This window comes from Amphibalanus amphitrite, unplaced genomic scaffold, assembly GCF_019059575.1.
Source record: "Amphibalanus amphitrite isolate SeventyFive unplaced genomic scaffold, NRLGWU_Aamphi_draft 000181F_arrow, whole genome shotgun sequence".
Taxonomy (NCBI): Eukaryota; Metazoa; Arthropoda; class Thecostraca; order Balanomorpha; family Balanidae; genus Amphibalanus; species Amphibalanus amphitrite.
In genome coordinates this window covers 343,311-361,310 of record NW_024881676.1, presented here as the reverse complement: position 1 = coordinate 361,310, position 18,000 = coordinate 343,311, and the positions used below count along the sequence as shown (strand labels likewise).

At 50.9% G+C, this 18,000-nt stretch overlaps 1 protein-coding gene across 1 annotated transcript in view; it reads left to right on the top strand.

The window, feature by feature from the left end:
* The first annotated feature begins 437 nt into the window (after positions 1-437).
* The window catches only part of LOC122384100 (glutamate decarboxylase-like), a 42,892-nt gene continuing 25,329 nt past the window's right edge, over positions 438-18,000 (top strand). Inside the window, exon 1 of the mRNA XM_043371114.1 lies at positions 438-780. Coding sequence (XP_043227049.1) covers positions 633-780 — 148 coding nt within the window. The 5' untranslated portion in view covers positions 438-632. The remainder of the gene's footprint in view (positions 781-18,000) is intronic.

The following is an 18,000-nucleotide window of genomic DNA, read 5'->3' as shown; positions in this document are numbered from 1 at the left end:
TCTGGGGCTGCGCCCAACTCGGCATTGTCTGGCGAACTGTTGAATATCTCATTCCCCGAGCACACGTTCCCGAATTAACCCACGCCGGTGCAGGTCTGCCTCATATCTTGCCATGAATTTTGCTGAGCGGCTCCGGTGACCCGTTTATGGGGCGACCTGCCCACGCCTGCCGGTCGCGATAGTAGTCAGTGCCGACGGCGTCGCGCAGAAATATGCCGGCCAAGGCGGCGGCGACCACTGTCAAGAAGCCGTCCCGTATCGATTTGCCATTGGACGCTATTTTGCCGGGGTGGGTGTGCGGCGGCACCAATCGGAGCGGCGGACGCCGGTCGGCGGCAGCTGCCCGGCTCCCGATTGGTCGACTGACCGGTCACATGGGGAGAGGGCGGAGCTACGCAGCGGGAGGCCGCAACATCAAACGGGCCGCACTGCTGGGCCCGGCGGTGCCGACCTTTTTTGCTGGCACACTGCAGCGTCTCACACAGTCGCTGCATTATTTACCGTCCTGGGTCCTGACCTGTACCCGCCCCAGTCCTCTGTCTCTCCACTCTCTCCTTCCCAGGGTTTTGTTTCGACCTTCCGCCGTAGTTGCTAATCGGATTGTGAAGTTGCCGGTCGTCTAGTTGTCCGCGATGGCCCAGAACCTGCTCCGCTGGGTGTCGGACACGGTGGATACGTTCAAGGACCGCGCCAAGGACACCATCGACGTGCACCTGCCCAACGGCACGGCCACCGACCCCAACAGGAAGCCCAAGGACATCCGACCGCTGCGCTACATCGGTGAGTGAGGCACCCACAGCACAATCGGGGAAAATAAGAAACAATTAAAGTAAGGTAAACGTTTTGCTGTATGACAATGGAAACGCAGTTAGTCAGGGTTGGTTCTTAGGTAATAGAGACCTCAGAAGAAGGAGGGAAACACAAAGATGATAACATTTTAGCACATCAACCATTTAACCAGTCAGACGCCTTAAGACGCAAAAAAAAAATCGAGCGAGGGCGAGAGCAAGCCCTACAGGTGCGGAAGTGCGAAAAGGTACTCCAAATGACCTGTGGAGTCTGCAGACCACTCTTCTAGTGGTCCCCAACAGTGTACCAAATTTTAGCACCACCGAACCAGCCGTTCTCAAGGCGTGAAAACGTCATCCTGCAAGTGCGTTCGTGCAACCTATAAACTTGCTTTTTCCCGGTACCCTACTCACCGGTCACTAAGGGTGTACCGAATGTGAGCGCAATCAGTCGAACCGTTCAAGAGATGTAAAAGCGGCACCTGTGCGGCTCTCGCGAGATTAAGCGGTAGGGTTTGCACTTATACATTTCCGGTTATATCTCAGAAGCTAATCGATCTACGATGAAGCCATTTTACACGATCATGGCCGGCTTGTGAACCAACAAGTGGATCGCATCTTCAACAGTTAAAAGCTTAAGACGACGAAGATATAGCCTGAAGTACACTAAATGTTCTAGGTGCAAAACCTACCGCTAAAAACCGCGATACCTGTACGTGCGCGCGTGCAAACTGGGTTCCAACAAACTTTGGCCCAAGACCTTGCCCATCGGTCGCTATAACGATTTATCAAATTTGAGTGTAATCGGCCCAGTCGTTCTCGAGATCTGGAAGCGACTCTTGCACGTGCAAATGTGCACTGTGCAGTAGCACCCCAACCTTGTCCGTGACACGTGGAAATGTATTTGCTAGCCACATGCCAAGTAGGTATTCGGGCTGTTTACAAGAAGATGTCGCGGTACCGGTAGTGCTGTATGTAAGCCGGCTCTGACGGCGGAATCAGCACATCTGCAGTGACAATAGCTGCCGTCCGCCCTGTCTGGACACTACACCGGCACAGACGATGGACGGGCTGCCGGCGTCAGTCTCCCATCCCCACCTGTTTCCAACAGGGAGATAAGTGACCCTGACCTGGTCGGCCCGCCTCCTGCAAGAGGAGCATCGACTCTCCTGGAAACTGAGGAAAAAAGCCATTGAAGAATGACAGTGAAAGAAAGTTAAAAAATATATAATACACGCTATTCGCCTGTCACTTTCCAGAAGCACAGTTCGGCTGATATTGCTGATAGCAGCAGGCCAGCAATACAAATATAAGACCACGTTTCAGCGCATTCGAGCCAATAATTGCAGATTTTTATAATGGAAACGAAGCTGACAATTTTTTCATTTAGCACATGGCACGCGAAGTGGGGGTCACCCACATGGTCGAGAATATCCCAAATTATGCTTTTTAGAAGGGATGTAAATGTAACTACCCTACACAAATAACCGTATGTCAATCGCCCAGCGGTTGCTGAGATATAGGCCTCTCAAAGGCGCTACTCCAGCAGAAAGAACAACTTGAACACCCTTGACTTTCACGTGGCACATGCCACGACGGTGCATCAGATGCACCAAGAGTAGCCAATTACGGAGTAGAAGGGATGGGGCTACACAACAAAAAGACCGCAGGCCAATCGGTCCAGCGGCTGCTGAGATATAAGCCTCTCAAAAGCGTACAAGCCGGGCCGGGTCGGGCCGCCATACTGATATTGTACCGTTATATTGGAAACTCGCGCTTCGCGCTCGTACGTACACAAATCGTTCCTGCATCCTGCCCACCTTCTCATCCTCATGTTTATCCTGTCTGCAGTACACACCGCCCAATGCAAAAACCCTTTCGTCCGTAAAAAAAACGGTGTTTAAATCCCGTTATGTGTGAGACCGGGCTAAACATTTGGAGAAACATTGCGAGCACCTATAAGTTATTATTCTGTAAGGCTGGGCAGTTTTCAGCAATAAACGAACAGAATCATAGCAACAATCACATTTTTTGACAGTTAATCAGATTTACGGCAGATGCAGCCCGCCCCAACCCCCATAGTGAAGCAGTTAAAACGGCAGCCCGGGGTATCGGCTGCATCGGAAATCGAGCCCCGGTCCTCTCGACCCACGTAATTCCAAGCATATGTACAGGGTGTCCCAAAAAAATGTACCTCATTTGAAATTAAGATATCTCAGTGTCTGAACACACAATGATCCTAAATTTGGTACCAATGAAAGCTTATTCCTTAACATTTTGTTTCATACCTATAAACTATTTTACTGTACGTTACTTGACAGCCGAGTGATAACGGATGAGCAAAACCCTTGCAATTTCGCTCTTCAACTATTTCCACGGGCGTTTCTGGGAAAAAGCTTTCAATTGTTTTGACGATATTTTCAGCAACTCAGAACAAAACACAAAAATCATTAGAAATATTGAAACTAGGTTTCATTCATGCATTGCTAACATAACAAAAACACACATCGCATCACATCCCAGTTAAAGGTTCAGCCGTGCTAACGCTCGAAGTGCCCTCCCTTTCGCTCGGCACACATGGCGGAGCGTCTTTAGGACTCTTGGGCTACGCGGGCACATGTTTCAAGCGGGATTTTCCGGATGCATATCCGGATCGAGTTCCTCAGCTGGTCCAGAGCTTGAGGATTCTTTGCGTATACCACACTCTTGAGGAACCCCTACAGATAAAAGTCAAGAGGCGATAGGTGTGGGGAGAGTGGCGGCCAGCTAACGTTGGCACGCTGGGATATGATCCGATCACCCATGCGCTCGTTGAGCCAGACCATCGTTGATCTCGGAAGTGTGTGGAGGAGCCCCGTCCTGCTGTAGCCATTGGAGGCTGATGGTGTCCACACACTTTTTGCACACTTGTGGGAGGAGCTCTTTTTTGTTTTTTAAGTGGGGATTTAATTTCCGCTGTGTTTGCACCACAGAGCCGGTTTGGAGGTAGAATTTTGCAACTTGAATCCTTTCCTCCTTGCTCAGCTGCCCCATTGTTCAAAATGAAAGATGTGGAGCATTAACCAGGCATTAACTGCCTGCCATGAAATTAGTTTTAACTAGGGTTACCCGCGTGCTCCGCAACGCGAAGAAGGGCTATTTTTGACTCGTGGGTATTGGGTTGGTCTGTGTCGATTTGGTTGGTATCCATTTCGTTTGATTGCTTTTTTGACGGCCGAGCATTTTGTAATAAAACATAAACGATACATCGCATCGAGGTGCCCGTGTCGTATTATCATGCGTTCTACTTAACAATGATTCGAAAACTGGCGTGAAGTCTTTTGAGGGCCATCGATGAATTTCGCTTAAAATGACAATGTAATGGTTTGGAACATTTATATTTTTAAGAATACTGTTGCTCATCATGCAAAAATAAAGACTGAACCTTGGACAGAATTGAATGTTCTTTCCAACGGTGCCATTTTTAATTGCCAGAGGTACCAGATCATTGAGCAAAACCCGTGTGATTAATAAAGTGGCAAAAAATTGACAAACACCATTTTCTCCTGTGATTTGCACCACCTTGATTTGGATCAATCAGCTTTTCACAATTTTTATATGAGAGGCGGTACCTTTCTCTTGCAAATAGGCGTTGATTCAACTCGTTCCATTTAACGGTCACCTAAAAATAAAATCAATTCCAAAATCCGCCAAAAACCGCAATTTTTCAACAAAAGTGCCCTCCCCGGTGCACGTGGTGCGTGCTATCCTCTGTATCGCACACCATTCCATTGCCCATTCAATTATCTACACGATGCTGTTTTCCCCGTGCCGGTCGGATCCCTGGTCACCAAGATATGGCACCGGGACCGGACCCGTGTCGGGCAAATTTAGCTGCTTTCGCCCGATTTCGCACGCCGATTTATACATGTAAAGTCTATGACGCAAATTTGCACTTTTTGGGCACGCGCCACGCGCTCACTAACGACCCGATCGAGCTGAGACCCCTCAAAGGCACGTCGCGCATCCTTGATCTATGAGTTGTGCAAGTTTCAGCGCGCTAGGTGCAACGGTCTGGCCTGTAGTCCACGCAAAGCACCACCAAGTCGGGACCTCGGTAACGGACAGACGCACCCTCCTCAAATAGTAATATAGACAAGCGGCTGCGCCACTTGCTTTGCTGCGTGGTAGGAAAAATTGCGGCACCAGCCAATTTGCTTTCGAATGGTGTTTGATCCATGTCGATGTGTCGTCTAGAATCATAGATATGGACGGAAATGTGAAGAGAATTTAAAAAAGAACTATTCTGAGGGCGTTGTTGGATGAAATTTGGGTGATACGGGGTCAAGACGGGTCAAAGGGATCACCTCTCGTCCGCTGCGATCAGCCCGGGCCACTGTTCTGCTTTTGCCTCCACCACTACCCCTACCCCTACCACTACCCCTACCACTACCCCTACCACTACCCCTACCACTACCACTACCCCTACCACTACCCCTACCACTACCACTACCCCTACCCCTACCACTACCACTACCACTACCCCTACCCCTACCCCTACCACTACTACTACCCATACTCCTACCCCTACCTCTACCCCTACCACTACCCCTACTACTACCCCTACCACTACCCCTACCCCTACTACTACTCCTACCACTACCCCTACCCCTACTACTACTACTCCTACCACTACCCCTACCCCTACCCCTACCCCTACCCCTACCCCTACCACTACCACTACCTACCACTGGGTCATGTCAGGTCACAGAAGAATTGGATCCGGCAATAAGTATTTTAAAAAATCAGGCTTAAAAAAGTTTCTAGCCCTGCTCCTATTCGTGCCATTCCATTACGCTTAATCTTATTGGTCGGAAATGGCGCATTGTGACAAATGTGGCGCATTGCGGCAAACGTGGCGCATTTTCACCCGGTGATTGAGCATGCATCTTTGCACCAAATTGCAACTTTAACAGACCATATTTGACAAAACTGTGCGATTTGCGGCAAAAATGACGCCCTGTGACCAATGTGACGCATTGCGGCAAACGCGGTTCATTTGTACAATCTTATCACAAACTGTACCCATTTAGCAACAATCAGCACATTTTTTTCGCCACCATTTATCAAAATCAATAATTTCACCATCCTTCAATGCGAGGCACCCGCCACCGATCGGCATGCATTTAGCTCAGTAAGTTTGTCGATCCCGGCTCTCAATGAAGATCTACGAACCGATCAAAATTTCATTGGCGTTCTTCCAGCGCGCCCCACGCGCAAACCGTGCACCCCGGCGAGTGGAAACCTAGAAAAGGCGCTGACCCGTTCTGTCACCTAGAAGGTGTGCAAATTTCAACCCCCTACGATATACCGTCTGCCCTGTAGGCCGGCTAAATTGAACCCACTACACGGCGTGGCGGACAGACAAACAGACAGATGGATCCTGTTCAAATAGTAGTATAGACAAGCGGCTGCGCCACTTGCTTTGCTGCGTGGTAGGAAAAAATTGCGGCACCAGCCAATTTGCTTTCGAATGGTGTTCGTTTCAAATCGATGTGTCGTCTAGAAGCATAGATATAGACGGAAATGTGAAGAGAATTAAAAAAGAACTGTTCTGAGGGTTTTGTTGGATGGAATTTGGCTGATACGGGGCCTAGAAAGGCCAAGGGAGTCAGCCCCGGTCACTTTGGGTCAGGGCAGGTCACATAGGTCACCTCTCGTCCAGCTGGGATCAGCCCGGGCCACTGTTCTGCTTTTGCCTCCACCACTACCCCTACCACTACCCCTACCCCTACCACTACCCCTACCACTACCACTGCTCCTACCCCTACCCCTACCCCTACCACTACCCCTACCACTACCCCTACCCATACCACTACCCCTACCACTACTCCTACCCATACTCCTACCCCTACCACTACCCTACTACTACCCCTACTACTACCCCTACTACTACCCCTACCCCTACCCCTACTACTACTCGTACCACTACCCCTACCCCTACCACTACCCTACCCCTACCACTACCCCTACCACTACCCCTACCCCTACCCCTTCCCCTACCCCTACCCCTACCAACACCGCTGGTTCATGTCAGGTCGCATAATAATTGGATCCAATAAATATTCTTTTTTAATTAGACTTTAAAAGTGCTTCTAGTCCTGCTCCTATTCGTGCCATTCCATTACCCTTAATTGTATTTGTCGGAAATGGCGCTTTGTGACAAATGTGGCGCATTGCGGCAAACACGGCGCATTTTCAACCGGTAATTGAGCATGCATCTTTGCACTAAATTGCACCCATATCGGACCATATTTGACAAAACTGTGCGATTTGCGGCAAAAATGACGCCTTGTGACCAATGTGACGCCTTGCGGCAAACTCGGTGTATTTGGAAATTTCATCACAAACTGTACCCATTTAGCGACAATCAACACATTTTTTCGCCACTTTTCATTCAAATTAATAACTTGCCCATCCGCCAATGCGAGGCACCCGCCGCCGATCGGCATGCATTTAGTTCACAAAGTTTGTCGACCCCGGCTCTCAATGAAGATCTACGAACCGATTAAAATTTCATTGGCGTTGTTCCAGCGCGCCCCACGCGCGAACCGTGCACCCCAGCGAGTCGAAACCTAGAAAAGGCGCTGACCCGCTCTGTCACCTAGAAGGCGTGCAAATTTCAACCCCCTACGTCGTACCGTCTGCCCTGAAGCCGTAACAAATTGAACCCACTACACGGCGTGGCGGACACACACACACACTCACAGACAGACGGATTCTGTTTGAATAGTAAGTTAGACAAGCGGCTGCGCCACTTGCTTTGCTGCGTGGTAGAAAAAAAAAATACAGCACCAGCCAATTTGCTTTCGAATAGTGTTTGATTCATGTCGATGTGTCGTCTAGAAGCATAGATATGGACGGAACACGTGAAGAGAATTTAAAAAAAGAACTGTTCTGAGGGCGTTGTTGGATGAAATTTAGGTGATACAGGGTCAAGACGGGTCAAAGGGGTCAGCCTCGGTCACTTTGGGTCAGGCCAGGTCACATAGGTCACCTCTCGTCCGCTGGGATCAGCCCGGGCCACTGTTCTGCTTTTGCCTCCACCCCTAACCCTACCCCTACCCCTACCCCTACCCCTACCACTACCCCTACCACTACCCCTACCACTACCCCTACCCCTACCCCTACCACTACATCTACCCCTACCCCTACCACTACCCACACTCCTACCCCTACCACTACCCCTACCACTACCCCTACTACTACCCATACTACTACCCCTACCACTACTACTACCCCTACCACTACCCTTACCCCTACTACTACTCCTACCACTACCCCTACCCCTACCCCTACCCCTACCCCTACCACTACCCTACCCCTACCAACACCGCCGGGTCATGTCAGGTCACAGAATAATTGGATCCAATCAGTACTAAAATATCAGACTTCAAGTGTTCCCAGCCCTGCCCTTATTCGTGCCATTCCATTACGCTTAATCGTATTTGTCGGAAATGGCGTTTTGTGGCATATGTGGCGCATTGCGACAAACGCGGCGCATTTTCACCCGGCGATTGAGCATGTATCTTGGCACCAAATTGCACCCATATAGGACTATATTTGACAAAACTATGCGATTTGCGGCAAAAATGGCGCCTTGTCACTAAAGTGGCGCATTGCGGCAAACACGGTGCATTTGTATACTCGTATCACAAACTGTTTCCATTGAACGAAAATCAACACATTTTTTCGCCACTTTTCATTCAAATTAATAACTTGCCGATCCGCCAATGCGAGGCACCCGCCGCCGATCGGCATGCATTTAGCTCACAAAGTTTGTCGACCCCGGCTCTCAATGAAGATCTACGAACCGATCAAAATTTCATTGGCGTTCTTCCGGCGCGCCCCACGCGCGAACCGTGCACCCCAGCGAGTCGGAACCTAGAAAAGGCGCTGACCCGTTCTGTCGCCTATAAGGTGTGCAAATTTCAACCCCCTACGCCGTACCGTCTGCCCTGTAGCCGTAACAAATTGAACCCACTACACGGCGTGGCGGACACACACACACACTCACAGACAGACGGATCCTGTTGGAATAGTAAGTTAGACAAGCGCTGCGCCACTTGCTTTGCTGCGTGGTAGGAAAAAATTGCGGCACCAGCCAATTTGCTTTCGAATGGTGTTCGATTCAAATCGATGTGTCGTCTAGAAGCATAGATATGGACGGAAATGTGAAGAGAATTTAAAAAAGAACTGTTCTGAGGCCTTTGTTGGATAAAGTTTGGCTGATACGGGGTCAAGACGGGTCAAAAGGGTCAGCCCCGGTCACTTTGGGTGAGGCCAGGTCATAAAGGTCACCTCTCGTCCGATGGGATCAGCCCGGGCCACTGTTCAACTTTTGCCTCCACCACTACCCCTTCCCCTACCACTACCCCTACCCCTACCACTACATCTACCACTACCACTACATCTACCACTACCACTACCCCTACCACTACCCCTACCACTACCCCTACTACTACCCCTACTACTACCCCTACCCCTACCACTACCCCTACCACTACCACTACCCCTACCACTACCACTACCACTACACCTACCCCTACCACTACCTTCTACCACTACCACTACCACTACCACTACCCGTACAACTATCACTACCTATCACTGGGTCATGTCAGGTCACGGAATAATTGGATCCAATAAGTACTAAGACAAAAATCAGACTTTATAAGTGCTTCTAGCCCTGCTCCAATTCTTGCTATTACATAACCATTAATCGTATTTGTCAGAAATGGCGCTTTGTGACAAATGTGGCGCATTGCGGCAAACGCGGCGCATTTTCATCCGGTAACCCTATCTTTGCACCAAATTGCACCCATATCGGACCATATTTGACAAAACTGTGCGATATGCGGCAAAAATGACGCCCTGAGATAATTGTGGCGCATTGCGGCAAACGCGGGGCATTTTTATACTTGTATCACAGACTCTTCCCATTGAACGAAAATCAGCACATTCTCTGGCCACTTTTTATTCAAATTAAAAACTTGCCCATCCGCCAATGCGAGGCACCCGTCGCCGATCGGCATGCATTCAGCTCACAAAGTTTGTCGACCCCGGCTCTCAATGAAGATCTACGAACCGATCAAAATTTCATTGGCGTTCTTCCAGCGCGCGCCACGTGCCAACCGTACACCCCAGCGAGTCGGAACCTGGAAAAGGCGTTGACCCGCTCTGTCACCTAAAAGGTGTGCAAATTTCAACCTCCTACCCCGTACCGTCTGCCCTGTAGCCGTAACAAATTGAACCCACTACACGGCGTGGCGGACACACACACACACTCACAGACAGACGGATTCTGTTGGAATAGTAAGTTAGACAAGCGGCTGCGCCACTTGCTTTGCTGCGTGGTAGGAAAAAATTGCGGCACCAGCCAATTTGCTTTCGAATGGTGGTCGATTCAAATCGATGTGTCGTCTAGAAGCATAGATATGGACGGAAATGTGAAGAGAATTTAAAAAAGAACTGTTCTGAGGGCTGTGTTGGATACCATTTGGCTGATACGGAGTCAAGACGGGTCAAAGGGGTCAGCCCCGGTCACTTTGGGTCAGGCCATGTCACATAGGTCACCTCTCGTCCGATGGGATCAGCCCGGGCCACTGTTCTACTTTTGCCTCCACCACTACCCCTACCCCCACCCCTACCACTACCCCTACCACTACCCCTACCACTACCCCTACCACTACCCCTACCACTATCCCTACCCCTACCACTACCACTACATCTACCCCTGTCCCCTACCCTTACCACTACTACTACCCATACTCCTACCCCTACCACTACCCCTACCACTACCCTACTACTACCCCTACTACTACTCCTACCACTACACCATTACTACTACCCATACTCCTACCCCTACCACTGCCCCTACCACTACCCCTACTACTACTCCTACTACTACCCCTACCACTACCACTACTCCTACCACTACCACTACCCATACCCCTACCCCTACCTCCTACCACTACCACTACCGCTACTACTACCCCTACTACTACCCCTACTACTACCCCTACCCCTACCCCTACTACTACCCCTACCCCTACTACTACTCCTACCACTACCCCTACCCCTACCCTACCCCTACCACTACCCCTACCGCTACCCCTACCCCTACCACTACCACTACCTACCACTGGTTCATGTCAGGTCGCATAATAATTGGATCCAATATTCTTTTTTAATTAAACTTTAAAAGTGCTTCTAGTCCTGCTCCTGTTCGTGCCATTCCATTACCCTTAATTGTATTTGTCGGAAATGGCGCTTTGTGACAAATGTGGCGCATTGCGGCAAACACGGCTCATTTTCAACCGGTAATTGAGCATGCATCTTTGCACTAAATTGCACCCATATCGGACCATATTTGACAAAACTGTGCGATTTGCGGCAAAAATGACGCCTTGTGACCAATGTGACGCCTTGCGGCAAACTCGGTGTATTTGGAAATTTCATCACAAACTGTACCCATTTAGCGACAATCAACACATTTTTTCGCCACTTTTCATTCAAATTAATAACTTGCCCATCCGTCAATGCGAGGCACCCGCCGCCGATCGGCATGCATTTAGTTCACAAAGTTTGTCGACCCCGGCTCTCAATGAAGATCTACGAACCGATCAAAATTTCATTGGCGTTGTTCCAGCGCGCCCCACGCGCGAACCGTGGACCCCAGCGAGTCGAAACCTAGAAAAGGCGCTGACCCGCTCTGTCACCTAGAAGGCGTGCAAATTTCAGCCCCCTACGTCGTACCGTCTGCCCTGAAGCCGTAACAAATTGAACCCACTACACGATGTGCGGACACACAGACTCACAGACAGACGGATTCTGTTGGAATAGTAAGTTAGATAAAATAAATGATAGTTATCATCACGTGCGTATTTTCTGAGATGTCTTCAGTTGACATGAGACACAATTTAGAAACACTTGTAGCAGGAGTTCAAGTGCGAAATTGCAAAGGTTTTGCTCTTTCGTTATCACTCGGCTGTCACGTAACGTACAGTAAAATAGTTTATATCAAACAAAATGCTATGGAATGAGCTTTCATATGATACCAAATTTAGGGTCATTGTATGCTCAGACACTGAGATATCTTAATTTCAAATGAGGTACATTTTTTTGGGACACCCTGTATGTACACCACCAGGACCGCTGCGGTGTCTCATATCGGCGTGCGTAATACGCAGTTCAGGTTCACAACTCCATGCATTTTCCACCACACTGATCATGCATTTTACATCCTCCTATTTTCTTGCCGAGTCCAGTCGGAGAGAATTGTCGCTGAAAAAAAAATGTTCAACTTGGGCCAGATTTTGGACACCATGGACTCCATTCGCCACACAAACTGGCCTGGTCACTGGCCTAGTCACAAACTGGCCGGTCCTGGCCACTGCCTTCTGACCAATCAGCATTCAGGTTCGCTGTCTCATACCGCTCCGCTGCCTCATACAGCAGCACCAGCTGCCTCACACAGCGGCACCAGCTGTCACTGACGGCACCGAGGGCAGCTGTCCCACAACGCATACAAATGCTCACAGACGCGCACAATACATATAGATGAGTAAGAGCAAATGTCGATCCTGCAATTGGTGGATATTGTAAGAGATCATTGGTCATCAATTACTTCGGCTCGAGCCGGCACCGTAAGTTTTATTACCCACCACATACACAAATAATCACTATGGCAGTGTTGTAACGTCTATTATGACAAAATGGAACGTCATTCGTGTTCATACTTTACTCGCAGTGCTGCAAGGATGTGTTCTAGGAATTTATTGAAATGGTAGTACGCATCAGTTTTATTAAAGCAAGGTGATTGGACTTGTTGCAAAATGCGGAAATTGATGGGTAAAACAGACTGTAATGCGATATCGTGTCCGCTCAATCACGAATATATCCCAAATGGACTTCGAGAAGCTAATAAGTATCTAGAGAATGCAAGTTCAACAGAATATCCGTGAAATCATAATGACCTTGTAAAGATTATTCGAACTTTTCTTTATGCTATGAAAATGTGCGTGAAACCATATTCCAAGGAGCTCTCAGAAAGCTGGCCAGTGTCCACAGCTCACACATCACCGACAGGGACCGCGGATTCCGGGGGGCAGGGTGTGCAATTGCACACCCTGAAAATCCTGAGGGTGTGTGGTAACCACGTGTGTCGCCGGCCGGCACGGGAGTTCCCGGCGCAGACCGATTCGCGCGCCGACTTGTGACGTCGCTACCCCGCCCCGGCGCTGGGGAGGCGGCCCAGGACGTGTCTGTTCGTGAACTTTGTCCCATCACGATGCGACCGCGTGTCTGCGGCCTGCGCTGCCGCAGTGCGTCGGCCAGTGACCAATCCGCGCTCCGATCGGCAGCCACGTGGTGTCCGAGTGCTTCTGCGCATGTCTGGACCCGGCCCGCTGCGTCGGGCCGCGCGCTACCCCGGGACTTCTGGCCGAGCTCTTGGCCCGAGCAGACGCGTCACGTCTGGCTCCGCGATTTGGCCCGTTCTGTCCGGGATTTATAACTTAGATTAGGCAGGGCATATTTGGCAAACTTGGATTTCATTCTCGTCTCTTCGTCGCTCCATTGTCTGATTCGCTGTTTTGGTTTTTGACTTCGTTTTGGTAATTTAAATATAACAACCCGCTCTTAAATTAATTCTTTTACTTGGGGCCGTTTGGATCGAACTGATTGAATTTTTGGAACACGCACCAGGTTGATATTTTCCATTTCTGATTAACGTAAAACCCAGTCACTGATATGTGGTGAACTGCCCCACAGCACCACATATTGGTGACCCCGACGTGAAACCCAGTCACTAATATGTGGTGCTGTGGGGCAGTTCACCACATATCAGTGACTGGGTTTTACGTTAATCAGAAATGGAAAATATCAACCTGGTGCGTGTTCCAAAAATTCAATCAGTTCGATCCAAACGGCCCCAAGTAAAAGAATTAATTTAAGAGCGGGTTGTTATATTTAAATTACCAAAACGAAGTCAAAAACCAAAACAGCGAATCAGACAATGGAGCGACGAAGAGACGAGAATGAAATCCAAGTTTGCCAAATATGCCCTGCCTAATCTAAGTTATAAATCCCGGACAGAACGGGCCAAATCGCGGAGCCAGACGTGACGCGTCTGCTCGGGCCAAGAGCTCGGCCAGAAGTCCCGGGGTAGCGCGCGGCCCGACGCAGCGGGCCGGGTCCAGACAGACAGCGGGCCGGGTCCAGACAGCGGGCCGGGTCCAGACAGACAGGAACACGCACCAGGTTGATATTTTCCATTTCTGATTAACGTAAAACCCAGTCACTGATATGTGGTGAACTGCCCCACAGCACCACATATTGGTGACCCCGACGTGATTCTTGTTCGATTTTTCCATACTTCCGGGTTGTCGCCTCCGCTCATTCCCGAATCAATTATTTTATATTATTCCCCCACATGGATTGCTATTCCGTCGCTCCACAGTGGCTTCTGCGCCATTTTTCCATGATGGTTTCTGTGCCATCTCTCCGCCGTGTGATTAGTTAAGCATTTATCTTCTCGGTGATCTTATTTCGGCGTTCCATTGGCTCTTTCGGATTTTGCACTCGGTGTTTTAAATTTTAATTGTTCAGTGCATTGCAAACACCGGCTATACTTTAACGATCATGACGAACGAGGGCACGATGGAACCCGCTCATGCTGAGCCGGTCCATCATGTGTCGATCAAGCCGCCGGTTTTTATGGACACCGCGGTTGACGGCTGGTTTGCTATTATGGATGCCCAATTTAACATTGCCAAAATCACCAACTCGCAGACCAAATTCTACCACGTTCTCTCTGCCCTGCCTCCGGAAACCATCTCACACATTCCGCGTGCTGTCTTGAGCAACAAAAATTTCTCTGAGCTACAGACAGCCGTCACTGACATGTACGAAAAGACAAAGCCAGAGATGTTTGAGAAACTGATCAGCAAAACGCGTCTGACGGGCCGCCCCTCACTCTTTCTGAGCGAGCTCAGAGAGGTGGCCGACAAGGTTGGTGTCGGAGACGATCTCGTTCGGCACAAATTTATCCAGTCGCTACCTACAGGCATTGCAACGGCCCTGGCTTCTCAGCGCGAGCTCTCACTGTCGCAGTTGGGCAAACTCGCGGACGAGCTGATCCCTCTTGTGCAAAACCTAGCTGCTAACATGGTTCACTGTCAGGATCAGGACTCACAGTCCGACTCACAGGCGTTCTTTGTGGCTCAGCAGCACCCAAGGTACCACAGGGCCACTCAGCCGCAGAGCCGAGCCGCCACACACTCCCCTGCTCGTGATGCTCGTGATTCAAGGGCGTCTCTCGGTCTCACGCCGTTCCACCCTGACCAGAAGCCGAAAGTATGCCGTGCTCACCTGTTTTTCGGCAGCAGAGCACGCACTTGCAAGCCATGGTGTCACTGGCCCGACAAAGCTGCTGATCTGACCATGCAGCCGTCCTCACGAGCTGCATCTCCCTCCCGTGCAGCCTCAGAGTCGGGAAACGAGAGGAGCAGGCCGTAAACGCAGCCCTCGGCCTGCCGCTCCTTAGGGTAACAGCCAAGGTGAATGATCAGCCCCTGAAATTCATCGTGGATACTCGCGCTGGTGTATCCCTGGTTCCACCCTCCTATGTGAATGGAACTCTAATTCACCCGTCCGCTGTTTCGATCACGACTGCCAGCGGGCAGCCACTGCGCGTGCATGGCGAGGCCACTCTCGATATTGTCCTCCCCACACTCCGACGCAGTTACACATGGACATTTGTAGTGGCTGAAGTGACAGAGCCGCTACTCGGTAACGATTTTCTCGCTCACAACTCGTTGGTTGTCGATTGTGGTTCACAAGTTCTCCGCGACTCCACCACTCTGCTCTCTGCTCCCGGTGTACCGACGACCGGGCAGTCTGTTCATCTGGTGATAAACGATCTCGCCCAGGTGCCTGAGGCAGTGCGGCCCATCCTAGAGGATCACCCCGCTGTTCTCAGCCCTAACCAGCCGGATTACACAGACTCGCCAATCAAAACCACTCACTTCATCGACACCGGCAGCGCTCCACCCACGTTCGCCAGCCCACGCAAGCTGCCGCCCGACAAACTAACCGCGGCAAAACAAGCACTCGATGTGCTGCTCAAAACAGGAGTGATTCGTCCCTCTAGGTCCCCGTGGGCCTCACCCATTCACATGGTTCCGAAGAGTACCCCTGGTGAGTGGCGTGTCACCGGTGATTACCGCGCGCTCAACGCCGTAACCAAACCTGACCGCTACCCACTGCCGCACATTCAGAGCCTCTCAACCAAGCTCCACAACGCTCAGTGGTTCAGCAAAATCGATCTGCTCCGTGCATATCACCAGGTGCCTATGAACCCCGCTGACTCAGAGAAGACGGCCGTCACCACGCCCTTCGGCTTGTACGAATACACCTTCATTCCAATGGGGCTTCGCAACGCAGGTGCCACATTCCAGAGGGTCATGGACGGCATCTTCCGAGACGTGCCGTGCGTATTCGTCTATCTTGACGATATCCTGGTATTTTCCGAGAACCAGGAGCAGCATGAGAAAGATTTGCGCCTCGTGTTCAGCAAGCTGGCTGAGCACAAGCTTCGCATCTCACTGGAGAAATGCGAGTTCATGAAAAGGTCGCTCATTTTCCTCGGTCATGACGTCACCAGCACAGGTGTCACACCTCCCAAGGCCAGAGTGAAGGAGATTCTGGACCTCCCTCTACCGCATGACTCAGAGTCACTGCGTCGCTATCTGGGACTCATCGGCTTCTACCGGCGCATGATTCCGCGATTCGCCGATGTCACGTTCCACCTGACCGAACTGATTCGACTCAATCCAAAAAGCAAAGAACTGACGTGGACAGAGGAACAGACTCAGGCGTTCAGTGACAGTAAAGCAGCGCTAGCTGGCGCCTGCACTCTGCCACACCCAGTGCCACACTGCGAGCAGTACGAGCTTGTTACTGACGCATCACAAGTCGCGGTGGGTGCCGCGCTCCATCAGATTGTGGACGGAGTACCCGTTCCCATTGGCTTCTTCTCACGGAAGCTCAGTCAGGCCCAACAGAAGTACGCCGCGTATGACAGAGAGCTACTCGCGGCTTATCTGGCCACACTCCATTTTCGTGACATGATCGAAGGCCGCCACGTTACCCTGCGAACGGACCACAAGCCACTCGTGCGCGCTTTTCACAGCCCGCACACTGCTAAGTCTGACCGCCAACAGCGCCACTGGTGTGTCGTCACGGAATACATCACGGAGGTCTCGTACATTCGTGGCAGTGACAACGTGGTGGCGGACTGCCTCAGTCGCCCGGTAAATGCAGTGTCCCTCGATGCATGTGACCTCCATTTTATCGCGGCGGCTCAGAAGCAGGAAAAGGACAGAGACGCCGGCATTGCTGATTCAGAGCACCAGCATGCCGAGTCAGGTTCAGAATCGCGCTCAAAGCCGCAGGACACCTCCCGATTGGAGCCAGTAACACTGTCTGGCGACATCACAGTCCTGTGTGACAACACTGGACCACATCCACGCCCGTACGTACCAGAGGCATGCAGGCGCGCCGTGTTTGATCGTTTCCACGGCCTGTCACACCCGGGTAGGAAAGGCACCACCCGTCTCATCAGCTCTCGCTATTTCTGGCATGATATGCGCCGTGACATTGCGCGATGGGTGAAGGAGTGTGAAGCATGCCAGGAAGCCAAGGTGCACAGGCACACTCGTTCTCCGCCCGGTCGGTTTGACGTGCCCTCACAGCGGTTCGAAACTGTACATATAGACATAGTCGGGCCGCTGCCCCCGTCAGTACCCCACGGGCACCCCTTCACCGCGCCATTTCGTTATTTGTTGACATGCATCGATCGCGCCACGCGGTGGGTCGAGGCCGTGCCGTTGGTCTCGATCACCGCGGAAAGTGTAGCCTCTGCTTTCCTCGACACTTGGGTGTCCCGGTTCGGAGTGCCACTGCATGTAGTCACGGACCGCGGTTCCCAATTCGAATCGGAACTGTTTGCGCATTTGTCTTCAATGATAGGTTTCCATCGCCTCCGAACCACTGCTTATCATCCGACGTGCAATGGGATGGTGGAAAGAGTCCACCGAACGCTCAAAGCCGCCATCCGGGCGCGCAGGCAAGAGTGGCTGCGCGCGCTACCCGTCGTTTTGCTAGGTTT